Source organism: Eurytemora carolleeae, unplaced genomic scaffold (assembly GCF_000591075.1).
Source record: "Eurytemora carolleeae unplaced genomic scaffold, Eaff_2.0 scaffold229, whole genome shotgun sequence".
Taxonomy (NCBI): Eukaryota; Metazoa; Arthropoda; class Copepoda; order Calanoida; family Temoridae; genus Eurytemora; species Eurytemora carolleeae.
This window is the reverse complement of record NW_019396144.1, coordinates 127,263-140,715: the sequence shown is the minus strand read 5'-3', so window position 1 is coordinate 140,715 and position 13,453 is coordinate 127,263. Positions and strand designations below refer to the sequence as shown.

The following is a 13,453-nucleotide window of genomic DNA, read 5'->3' as shown; positions in this document are numbered from 1 at the left end:
CCTTCATTCATTAATAGAGTATCCATCCTCCTTCCTTCATTCATTAATAGAGTATCCATCCTCCTTCCTTCATTCATTAATAGAGTATCCATCCTCCTTCCTTCATTCATTAATAGAGCCTCCCTTCTCCAACCTTGTATAAACCTAGTCCCCTCCCTTCTCCAACCTTGCAACCTAGCCACCTCCCTTCTCCAACCTTGCAACCTAGCCACTGCCCTTCTCCAACCTTGCAATCTAACCCACTCTCATCTCCAGCCTTGCCATCTAGCCCCCTCTCTTTTCCAACTGAGCAACCTAGCCCCCTCCCTTCTCCAACCTTTAAAACATGTAAATTAATGCCTCTTTTTTATTGACTAATCGTATTGTGTTGATTGGTTTTGTTCTAAAATTAATTAAATAATTTTCTCTGCATGAATTCGGACATATTTTATATTTTTCTAGTTTTAGGAATTATTTAATTCGAAAAAAAAACATTGTAAATTCTTTTCCGTTCATTATTCTGCATGAAAACATCTTGATAATCTTGCAAGTTTTGAGGAGTATAAAGATGCATTGAACATGTGTATTGTAATCCATTATTGCAAATGGAAACAAATATCAACTCTTCAAATTGCCGTAAAAAGTAATGAATAAAATTTAAAATCCCTGCTTAAAATAATATATTTAATGAATTTAAACATAATTTATCTTATCAACATGTCAGTTTTTACATATGTTTTTCATTATAGTTTGTAACTTATCAAGTTTGAAGTTTTCAGGGAGATTTTTCTCATTAAGCTGTAGTGTGTTTCCATAAAAATTATAAACTCTTGAAATGTTGAGAATGACATGTGTCCTCTCATTTAGATATATTGGGAATTTATTTGTAAACCTAATTTTAAAAAGAAACGTTTCACCTATTAAAAGGGCTTATTTCCCCTCCCTCTTTGTTTGCAAAATTACCAGAGATTAAAAAATTTTTTGTTCAGATTTCAAATCGTTAAGTAAAATCAATATTGTCCAATTGTTATCTATCTTTGCTTGTCTGTTTGATTACAGTAAACGCCAAAGCTGTCAAACCGAGCAGAGGCCGAATTTAAAGAATTTGAGCGGCGGCTTAAATTTAAGCCGCCGCTCAAATATGGTTGGTGTCACTTAAAATTGTATTCATAGTTTCAAGATAATTAAGCCGGCGCTCAATTGAAACCGGTTTTATGTTTAATGTTCGTTATCTAAATTATTAACTTGAGTCTAACAGTCGTATTCCTATTCCACAGTTTTATGCAAATGTAACTAACAAAAATATGACGTAATCCTAAAAATGCTTGGGTCGGGTTCTAATACAACCCAGGAACCTAGCGCGAATTTATTATCTATTAATTGAGCAATGAAAATAATTGAATATTCTATGTCAAATAATTTTGCCTTGAAAATCCTCGAAAAATACTCCTAATGTCCTTGGATTATCACTGGAAAATATTGTAAATATCCATGTAACCCTAACTGGGAACTTTAGAATAGATAACCTTTAATCCCAACTACTTAATCCGAATATCCACTGTGGAAACTTTTAATTTTAGTCCTTAATCCACTCTTTTTCTCTCTTTTTGAATATCCGTGCATTATTTTCTCCAATGAGAGTGCAGGAGTAAAGTTCGTGAATTGTATTGACCAATGACAGCCTTGAAAATAAATTCTATCCCATGAGAGAAATCCGCAATTTCTAACAAATAAAGAATTTGTTGTCGGCCATTTTGTAAATTAATCGGTGAAGAAAAATATTTAATAATACGTTTGAGATTCCTTTTTAACCAATTTTAACTAATGTATTAATAAATAAATGGGTGAGAAATTCCAGTCAAGAAAGCGAACCAATCTGGCGTTCATAGAATCCAATTTGTTGATCTAAATATTTTATCTCCAGATTATGTTAGTCACGAGATTAGCAAAAACAGAGGATTAATAATTAATCCTGATATCCACCATTCTAAAGTTCCAAGCTCCTAACATATATCTCTGTAAAATCCTCGAAAAATCCAGTTTTCTTGTTAACCCTGTAAAATTCTGCTGTTTCTATTTGATGGTTGCAATCCTGAAAAGTAGAGTATAGTTAGTCAGTGGTATCACTGTAAACAAAGATTGCTATAAGTTTTAAACTTTGTAAATCTTATTAAGCATTAAACAACAAATCAAGTACTTTGTAGCATTTCTGTGTACAGTGTAGCATGTCAAACCCAAGCATGGCATGTTCAGTATGAATATACAGGACATCCCAGAAAACTCCAAATCAACCATACCTATATAAAGTTTCTTGGGACATCCTTTACTATTACTCACACTGTCGACTATACGCGACTTTTCTGCGTGCTTCCTTAAAATGGTGGATGGTGGATGTATAGTGCATGTTCTAGATGTTGTAAATATATTCAGAGGTTCGAGTTCTCTGCTCCGGATGTATAGGACACACTGTTACAGAACCGGATACGGAGAAGGAGGTGGATACTAGGCACAGCGACAATGATGAGAAGAAGGAGACTTTCGAGGATTTACCGGAGCATCTCAGGATAGGAGAGGATTTCACGCTCAGGGTTACAGTGCTCCAGGCTTACGGGATATCTTCAGATTATACTGATATATTCACTCAGTTCAAGTAAGTAAGCGATACAGAGGCACTCCCACATTTTTATGGTAATTTTTCTTAAAGGGACTGTAACCTAAATTTCAAGTGACCTTGAATACCGGATTCACAACTGTACCTTTAAAACCTTTATCAGATCAATAATGTGCTAGATATTTACGAGATTTTCTAGGTTTAAAGGTGTTTTGATTTTGATAATTCTTATAAAGTTTTCCTGCTGTAGAAATGCGCAAGTCACTTTTTTAGCGAATCAACAATTGAAAAAAATCTGTTTTCAAAAATTTTAACTTTAATATCTAAATGATGATTGATCAGACAAAGCATTGTTAATCGGGGATTGCCATCTTTGAATGAAAGGTCACTTGGAATCACGCGTACGCGTAAGATGTTATTATGAACAATTTTATTAAAACTTTTTTTTTCGAGTTTGAATTGTCTTCATATTTTTATAAAGAAAGTTTTGAAAATTTCTTAAATTCATGTTATTTTGAATACCCTTTTTTAAATTAAATTAAAACTTAATATTATATTCATTATCCTAACACGATACACATTTTTGAGGCGTAACGTTTTTTATCAGAAACGTACATTGAGAATAAGTGTGTATACAGTAGTGTAGAACAGTACCAACATATATATTAATTACATTTTTATCCTAGTTTTGTAAACAGACATGATGAAGCATTCTCCACCGAACCCTTGAAAAATACTGGGAAAAGCTCCTCCTTGAACTTCTACCACGTACAAAATATAACCGTAACCGTCTCCAGGTCCTTTATTGAGTACATGAAAACTCAACCCATGATATTTGAGGTTTATGGTCATTATCAGTCATCAGTTCAACCTAAGGTATATACACGTACACCATATAAAACTATCACTTTTTTACAAAACTTTTTACTTTTAAACTTTTTTACTTTTAAAATTAAATTAACATAACTTTTGTGTTTTTCATATTAAACATGAGATTTTCAACATATTTGTTTTTTCCCTTTAATGTAAATCCGTCGGACGTGATAATCCGAACTAAAGGAACGTAATTTAAAGGTACCCTTCAAAGAGGTTCATTTCCGATTCACGAATTGCAACCTTTAAACCCTCGTCTTAATAAAACTATAAAGAAATCTTTGTTTTCTCCATGAAAATCATCAGTAACATTTAAACTTAAAATGTGTTTAAGAAGCAGGTTTGTGATTACAAAAACGTAAAATAATCTGAATGTTTAGATGAACCTGGTTGAAGGTCCTCGTCCTCCACCCCGCCGTCTCCTCCCTCCAGCTATCCCTATCTCCCAACCTATCCGGAGCAGTAAATTCAGTGCGTCCAGCTGCCCTGCCACTAACCTCATACACTCCAAGCATGATATTATTGTCTGGTTCGAGATCCTGGAGCTTGCTTCATCAGGGGAGTATGTTCCAGTCCTGGTGGATCATAGTGAGGATCTAGCTTGTCGAGGACTGTTCTATCTCCACCATGGACTCCAGAGAAGGATTAGGTTGACAATTGTTCATGAACGCGCCAAGGTGCTTAAATGGTCTGAGGTTCGAGAACTTGTTGTGGGACGAATAAGGAAACGTTCAAGATATCTAACTTTTATGTTAACAACTTTTTAAGACTAATTTTAAAAACTTGATGTTGACGGTTCAATCTTAAGCTGTCAGGGTTAAAATTAATTGTTTTTGAACCGTTTCTATCAGATCTAGTCCAGACTGTCACCTGGAGGACGACGAGGACGGATCTATCCTATCTCTGGGTCTGTTTCCAGGAGAGATGCTGGAGATACCTGGAGACGATCGAACCATGTTCAGGTTTGAAGCAGCCTGGGACAGTTCTCTCCATAACTCTCTTCTTCTGAACCGTGTTACTCCATCAGGAGAAACTATCTATATTACCATCTCAGCATATCTCGAGGTATAGTTTGGATTTCATTTGATATAATCTATCTCTGTCAGATGGAATAAATAAAAAACTAAAAAAAAAGTAAGGATAATGACGTCAAATTTTATTTATTTTATCTAAAATCTAAAATAAAACCCCTTTTTTGCCAATTCCAGGATGTAACAATTTGTTTTTATTTTACTCTTGTTAGTTAAAGATAAAATACTATTCTAGTTGGACGGATGTGCTCAGCCTGCTATAGTGACCAAGGATCTGGCAATGATAGTCTACGGGCGAGATGGTAGATTAGGTCCCAGACTTAAACATATGTTCCAGGGAACCTTCAGGAACCCAGAGGCGAACAGGTTGAGAGGAGTTTATGAACTTATCATGAGACGAGGGATAGAAGGCAGTCCTGGACTTCAGAGGAGACAGAGAAGGTAAACCACGGAGTAATGAATAGAAGAAAGATAAAACTGACGCGGTTCGCCCTACCACATGAATATGATTATACACTCTTTGCAGACGGTACTCCATTTGAATAAGAAACACATACTACACAGACTGCTCATACACTCTACCTGGATAGGCTGAGCAGGCCTATAGTGTCCAGGCACGCCATGCTACGGTTCCATGTAATGTTTTTTGACTGACATCTCACGGCCATTTTTTGCATTCAGGGGTTAAGTTTTACAACTTTTAAAGAAATACTCCAATTTTAAAAATAAAACAAAACGTTTATGAATATTGTCTATTTTTAAAAATTTTGTATTTCCTATGCAAAGGATCCTTAAATATCCCTGAATACAGATGTCTCCTGATTGGTCGTGTACATACAGTTCTTGTACACAATAGAACATGCTGTGGAAAATATCGCATATTATAGGTGTTAATCGATCTCTGTAACTCTCTTATCGCGCTCTGATAAGAAATATTTGTCTGATGTACAATTACCGCGTATACAATAACCTGTTCTGAATATTTCAAATACAAATAAAGTACCGTCTGCAAAGCATGTTTAATCATATGGTAGGGCGAACCGCGTCAGTTATATCTCCCTTCTATTCGTTACTCCCTGAGGTAAACTAATGAAACCACTCTTGAATCATCTTTTCGTTAGTATCTGTTCCAATCAGGGTTCAGAACCAATAGAAATTGCAACAGCAGTAACATCTATCTATCTATCTCATCAATCCAATTAGAGATAAATCCTGAAATCATGCCACAAAATCTGATTTTCTAATCCCATCATTTCTGAAACCAATATCGTAGACCTTAGATATTTCAAACTATGAATTCTGTTGGATCAAATAATCTTAAGTTTGAAAAATCCAGGTTTACACTCTCATTTTTCAAAGATATAGAGATTAGTACACTTTATTAGTTGGCAAAGACTAAGGCCTTTGATTGAAGCTTGAAATTCTGAGGTATTAATTAATGAGTTTCGAGAAAGTGGTTGAACCAGGTACGGATAGTTTAACATTGTCTCTATTGCTAGTTTAAGACAGTTGAACAAGGTTGAACTGGTTTAACTACTTCTCTCTCTTTCATTAAATCCAATTCTGTATAACATTCAAGTTTTGTATCTAATTCCAATCTCAGAAATATTTCAAATCAAAGTTACGTGTATGTGGATTATAATTCTAGAACTAAACTAGTAATCATAAATATCTAAAAAAAATGCATGTTAGAACATTTTCTAGGGTTCTGGATACTTCAAATACGTATGTGAGAGGAGAAGAGAACCTTGTTGGTTGGAGACCTAGAGGAGATTCTTTGATCTTTGATCATCAATGGGAACTAGAGAAACTAACCAGGTTTGCGGTGTGTCACAATAAATATGATGAATTTGTAAATGTGTAGGCAATCCAGGGAGCTTCATACAAGATCAATGAGAACAAGGGTTTATTCAAGATCAATGAGAACAAGGGTTTATTCAAGATCAATGAGAAAAAATTAAAGCCGCTCATAAAAATGGCATTATTGAACAAAATCATTCAGATCTTAAGAATTTAAATCTGTATTCAAAAATGTTTATGTGTTTACTAGAATAATTTCTGAAGATCATTAATTAAATGTTGAATTTATATTTTCCTCGTAAAATCACATTTTCCATCTTTTATCTAATTTCCGCCTCAAACATAAACCAAAAATCAAGAATAATTTTAGGAGTCTAAAGATTTAATTTTGAAGGGATTATGTTGAGAAATGTTAGGAGTTAATTGTACACATTTAAGATTAATTAATGTTCGTTAAAACCTTATCTTATTTTATGTTCATAGATTGACGGAAACAGAGAAGACGAGACATTTTCTCATCCTACGAGAAAAGCTAGGAATAGATAAACCCTTGGTTGTTGCAGCCTCCAAGGAGTACCTGGATAAACGGGAGAAAGAAGCCGTGAACCTAGTTGCCCGAGCTAGTGGAGAGGGAAGAGCAATGGTCCGTCCCAACCAAGGAAGCCAGGATTACCAGACCTGGGAGATGACCAATGCTGAAAGAGAACTTGCAACCAAGTTTGTTAAATTGATCCAGTTTCATCCTAGTAAAGGAGCTCATCTCCTTACAGAGGAAACTCCTACAGGAGATCCTGATAAACTCCTGGCAGACACCTTAGCTCATAGTTCACAACATGAGTAAGTTAAATCATAGTAGACAGTAGACAGTAGACAGTAGACAGTGGACAGTGGACAGTAGACAGTAGACAATAGACAGTAGACAGTAGACAGTAGACAGTGGACAGTAGACAGTAGACAGTATATAAACCAAAAAGCATTTATTTTGTTTTAGTTTATTATCTCCTGAACCAACTCGTCCTCGGTCTCTGATTCTAGAAAATCTTCCAAATCTTCTCGGACGGAGTTCTCCAATAAAATCTCCGAGTCCTCCTTCCCCCACCACCCATTTTAGTTACATCCCTGAGCTAGAGGAGATCCGTGTATCTCCTTGTATCGCTAGGAAAGGATATCTAAACGTACTAGAGGAAAAATGTAAAGCGTGGAAGAGAAGGTAAAATATTTATCCTAAAAAATGTATTTTTCAGTTTCTTACATATTTTTTTGTCAGAAAAATAACGTAACAAGAGAGGCAAATTGCAGAGGCAATTCTGTTAAAACAAAGCAAATCGATAGAATTTTGTTTTCATAAATATTTTTCAGACTGCACTTTATTCGGGATTTATGGATTAACTAATATTCTATATTACTATTTTGTTTTCATAAATATTTTTCAGAAAACTTTATCCGGGATATATCGATTATCTAATATTCTATATTACTATTTTGTACTGTCCGTTTGTATTTAACAAACGTAGAAGCGACAAAATGGATTTTGCATAACTTTCTTAAAGTACCTCACACAGTCCAAGGAAGTTTGTATGGCCAGTTAGAAAAAATAATTTCCCTGAAACAGCTTTATATTTTGTTATGTCATAGAAGTGACCAAAATATCTGCGAAATGTTATTGTTTCGTGTCAATTATGATAAAACATCTGCTGAAAATTTGAAATCACATTTTTAAAAAATGTTGCGAAGGAACTAAGAAAAACTAAAGTTTTATAGAATGCTTGTCTGAATAACACTTCCATCCAATGCTGGGAAATTTTTAAATTACTAGGTTTTAAACATTATTTTTCACCTAGGTGGGTTGTGGTCCGGCGGCCGTATGTATTCTTGTACCGAGATGAGAGGGATCCTTGTGAACGAGTTCTAATTAATCTTGCAACTGCTAAAACAGAGTTTAGTTCCCACCATTCCGCTGCTAATGTTCCTAATGCATTCAGGTATAGACAAGAAATGATTTTGAAATCTAATTCTAAAAAGGAGGGTGGAAAATAGATGGATTCATAATTGTAAATTTAGTTTTTCGGCCAAAATTTGTGTAAAGATCAATGAGAACAAGGGTTTATGCAAGATCAATAAGAACAAGGGTTTATACAAGATCAATGAGAACAAGGGTTTATACAAGATCAATGAGAACAAGGGTTTATGCAAGATCTATGAGAACAAGGGTTTATATAAGATCAATGAGAACAAGGGTTTATATCAGATCAATGAAAACAAGGGTTAATACAAGATCAATAAGAACAAGGGTTTATACAAGATCAATGAGAACAAGTTTCAGCATTGTGACCTCAGATAGAGGTTTCCTAATACAAGCTCTGACCCAGCGTGACCTCCATGATTGGCTGTACGCAATCAACCCACTCCTGGCCGGTCAAATCAGGTCAAAAACAGCTCGGAGTCGACCCACTGCGGAACAACTAGCACACAGCAATGGAACTCAGCCTCCGGGGCAGGATTGAGGTTGGATGTCCTCTGCCTGGTCCTCTACAGTAGCTAAATTATGGGACGAATAGTTCGAACTTCTCTTCGGGTATATCTGAAACCCGGAGATTTAATTCAACCAAGACACAGTACCACCTTTTAGTTTTAACATCTACGAAATATTTTTGACACTTAGTTTAGAATTTCTCCTCCCACTGAACCTTGTCAAGGCTAAATGTGTCAATATTTCAAACATGTGTAAAAGTTTAGACCAGATAGAGGGCATATAATAGATCCGTTAGCACACGTGCTTTTTAACAAAAAATAAACAAAATTTGATTAGGAGTCTTTAAAAAATTGTTAGATTTTTCACAGATTTTTTTATAAAAACCTTCTTATTAGGAGATTTATAATTAGAAATTGTTAATTTTATTTTAATTTGTTATTGCTTAGGCTTAGCATAAAAGTTATGACTTTTGAAAATTTAATCTGCTCTCTGAGGATAAACTAATCAACTTGGACCAAAAAGTCTAGATATAAGCAGATTTAACAGCATTTACTTTAATTTTTTCTCACATTTTTACCAAAAATGTTCATGAGATGCCTAATATAATATAGTGTAGAATTTATATGTATTCAATGTAAACTTTTATTTCATACATTTAGAAAAAATTCTCAAAAATTCACGTCGTAAATGTGCAAACAGTTAATTTTTCACAAGCATGGTGACATTAATGCAGATTTTGAATTTTGACAAAAGAAATCAACAAAATTAAATCAGTTAGAAACTTATTATGAAGATTTATCTCAATGTTAAATGCTTGTTTTCAGTTATTTTAATCACACATTTTAAGTACACATTTGCAGTACACATTTTTCAGCGCGTATAAATCTTAGGAAGTATTTCAGTATGTATTTGAAAAAAAGCTATTTATCTCTTGAGGATGAAATTGATTATTTGAATGTTCAGTGCGTATTTGTGATTGATTTTGCATATCAACGCACTAAACTTATGATATAAAAATGTTTACTGCAAATAAATATCAACAAAATTCCAAATTTCAAACTAGTTTCAAATTTTAACATGACAAACACAATGTTATTTATGTTTACATTCATTAAATATATACTCGCTTATCAACCTTCTCTCAACACGTGCAGAGGAATAACCTCCAGACCAATTATTTTCAGCAGAGATCTAGTTGTAGGAAACCGGAGTTTTCCTTATGTACGCAATCTCATGCCGAGCTTAAGTGACGTTTTAGTTGATTTGAGAAATTGAGAACGAAGTTTAAGTTGACCTTAAACCAGTTTTTCCAGCTAAAAGTCAAGATCCCGGATAAAAAGCAAAAATCTAACAGTTACCCTTGCAAATGGGTGCAGTTATAATTGCTAGAAATTTACTTGCTGTAAACACAGTAACAACGAAAACTGAGTTATTTCCTATATCTATAAACAAGTAGAACAGGGCAGAAATAAAACCTATAAAAGGGGGTGGGTGTCCTAATAGGCTAATATACATTAACATCGTTTTCTTAAAATATAAACTAGACGAATTACCCCTTTATCTACTATAAACATACGACATAGGTGATTTTTTGCTCTTTTTTTACATTTAATAAATACAAAGAAATTTGCCAAGTTGTAATTTTCTAGAAATGAAATCTGCAGCGTGAGAATGTACAAATAAATGTTATAATTGTTAAACTCTAGCAGCTGTGTTGAAAATGTATGTCATGCATATTGAATGTGTGTACGTAATGTACATATGTACGGCTATTGACGCATCAAATATAGTGATATTATTACATGCATCTAAACGTATTATGTACTTATTTTACGGATGCGAATAAATAATATGGCTTTATTCAAAAATAAATATTTAGGAAAACAGAAAATTTATGATTTTATGATTAACTTTTGAAAGAATTTGTAAATGTGTAGGCAATCCAGGGAGCTTCTGCCCATATTCAATTTTACCTTTTGATTGTTGCTCTATCTGGGGCAATTTCTCTTTTTATAATATAAAACAATAAAAAATATTCTAAGATTTATTAATTTTTTAAAGAATTTTGAAAAAAAAATGAATAAAATTGAAAATAGTCAAGTTGAGTTCGAATTTAATGAATGAATGATTTCAATTGAGCGCAGGCTTAAATCTTGAAACATTGAATACAATTTTAAGTAGAACCAATTATATTTGAGCCTCGTCTCAAATTTAAGCCGCAGCTCAAATTGTTTAAAATCGGCCTTTGTATGTAATGATTTTTTTAGAAACTGCATGGCCCTACGTAAAGCTAATGAGCCATATCAACCAAATTCTCCTCATGGGATATTTGAAATAAATCGGTTTTTAGAATTGGTAACGAATAAAGGCACAAATCCTACTATTGGAGAATTCCAGAGTTATCGAAGATCCTTTATTTTGGCATGCATTTCCTTATTCAAAGGCGTAGAAAAATAAATATATTGAAAAAAATTTAGGCGTTTTTCAAAAGTTGATGATGATGTTTAAAGCATTTTTTAAATCTCTAAAAATTTTTTGAAACCCTGTTTACAATTAATGAAAGATTTTATTTTTGGCGGGAAATTTTTTTTTTGACTTATTTTCTTTAAAAACACCACTTAAGGATGTTATAGTAAAATGTGAAACATTTAAAGAATTTTCAAAAAATTTTAATCATCAATTTTTTCGTTCGGAATTTCCAATTTAAACTATGCGCTCGCTTTTTCTCTAAAAAATTCTAACTTGAAGGGGATGAAATCAAATAAAAGACTTACAAAAGGTTTCTCACAAAAATAATGCATAATGTTTCCTGACACAAAACATTTCCTCCACAAAATGACTTCTCACAAAACGTTTCCTGTTACAAAATGTTTCCTGCTACACAACGTTTCCTCTACAAAATGTTTTCTGCTACAAAAAGTGTCATCTACAAAATTGTGTCTGCTACAAAAGTTTCCTCTACAAAATGTTTACTGCTACAAAATATTTCATGCTGCAAAATTTGTTTAAAAGGAAAATAGAGTGTTTATAATGTTTATAAAATTAATATGACATTAACAATTTAAAATAACATTTACTTTGAAAAGATAAAGAGAATAATTGATTTAACGTAAACAGGAAACGACAAACCCCCTGAGAGTGCTTGAAAATCATCATAGGTTTTTTTTAGAAAAAAAGTGAACTATTAATTGCTAAGTAAATATGTTTAATATTTAAACCTCCATCAAGCTTTGTAGCAGGAAACGTTTTGTGGCAGAAAACGTTTTGTGGCGGAAATCTTTTTATTGTAAGTTCTCCTAAAATACCCATTAGATTAAAAATCTAAAATCTATAACTGACCCAAGAAGGAAAAACTGTAAACAATTCAAAAAAAAATATCTCCCTAATTTGCGTTTATCTTTTCCATTTCTTGCCTGAACAGAAAAATAAATGCATTCTCAAAAATCAAAAGCATGTTACATTTTTTGTTGTATATTTCACTTTTGTGATTAAAGCATCCAAAACTGATGTAAATTAGCTAGTAAATTAGCAATGAAAAATACAATTTGCCTCAAAAAAAGCATTTTGTGTAAACAGGGTTTCCGTAAACTTTCAGAGATCGAAAAAATGCTGGAAACATCATTGTGAACAATGCCTAAAGGAATTAAGTCTTTGCCACAAACTCTGATTTTTAAAACCCTATATCTTAACAACCAAATGTTGTAGACCTTAGATATTTCAAACTATGACTTCTGTTATATCAAACAGACAAAGTTTGAAATATCAAAGGTTTACATAATAAGGTTGTAGATATATAGGTATTAGAAAATTGGGATTTGTTGCAATTCCTTTGCGTTTTAATGTGTTGGTACATAAAAGCCCTTAAATAATGGAAGTCATACCAAAAAAGATGATTTTTATTAATTCCAAACTCCCTCATTAGTAGGAATTGTGCCTTAATTCTTGACCAATTTTAAAAATCAATTTATTTTTAAAAATCCACAAAGGAGAATTTGGTTTTATATACTTATTAGTTTTGTAGAGACATGTAGTTTCAGAAAATAATAGCCTCTAGGTACTTAAATAAATTGTTGTCAGATAAAAATATATGATTCTATCCTTGTAAATGTAGTATACGGTTTGTTTTTGAACTGTAGAATAGTAAATCAAATATCCTTCAAGTTGCAAATATTTCAAAAACTTGTTTTTCTCGTCGTAGACATAAACATTTCTAAACTAAACGATATCATTAGATAAGCAAACTGCGTTAAATGTTTTCATTTGGTTTATTTTTTATAGGCGTTATATAATTGATTTACACTGAAACAGTCCAAAATATCTGTGTGGAATGGTCACTGAAAGTCATGTTGAGATAAATTGATAAAAAAAGAAAAAAAATGAAGGTTTTGGAACGAAGTATGATTGCATAATTCTTAATCATTTAGTGAAAATATCAAGAGATAATAAATGCAACAAAAAATAAAGAAAATGAAATTTTAAAAAAAAATATTTCAAGGAAAATCTGGAAAATGTATCAAACTAGGATAAACAAACAGAAAATCAGCCGGAAAAATACAACTCGAAAAAGTGAAAAACATCAATAAAAAATTATTAAAAACAGGAAAATAAAAAAAAAATAACTCATAAAATTGTCAGGAAAATAATTTTAAGATATTAAATATAATTTTTTAAAGTCATTTATTAAAC

General features: G+C 32.7%; 1 protein-coding gene across 6 annotated transcripts in view; it reads left to right on the top strand.

Moving 5' to 3' along the window:
* LOC111696292 (kinesin-like protein unc-104) overlaps positions 1 to 10,627 on the top strand; it is a 41,585-nt gene extending 30,958 nt beyond the window's left edge. For 5 of the 6 annotated variants that reach the window (XM_023465858.1, XM_023465856.1, XM_023465860.1 and 2 more), the window contains 10 exons: positions 2,410 to 2,629; positions 3,277 to 3,466; positions 3,844 to 4,187; positions 4,315 to 4,528; positions 4,730 to 4,935; positions 6,199 to 6,312; positions 6,778 to 7,131; positions 7,286 to 7,504; positions 8,136 to 8,276; positions 8,618 to 10,627. In XM_023465858.1, coding sequence (XP_023321626.1) covers positions 2,410 to 2,629; positions 3,277 to 3,466; positions 3,844 to 4,187; positions 4,315 to 4,528; positions 4,730 to 4,935; positions 6,199 to 6,312; positions 6,778 to 7,131; positions 7,286 to 7,504; positions 8,136 to 8,276; positions 8,618 to 8,798 — 2,183 coding nt within the window. In that variant the 3' untranslated portion in view covers positions 8,799 to 10,627. The remainder of the gene's footprint in view (positions 1 to 2,409; positions 2,630 to 3,276; positions 3,467 to 3,843; positions 4,188 to 4,314; positions 4,529 to 4,729; positions 4,936 to 6,198; positions 6,313 to 6,777; positions 7,132 to 7,285; positions 7,505 to 8,135; positions 8,277 to 8,617) is intronic. The other variant, XM_023465859.1, reaches the window with a different exon arrangement.
* Positions 10,628 to 13,453: the final 2,826 nt, after the last annotated feature.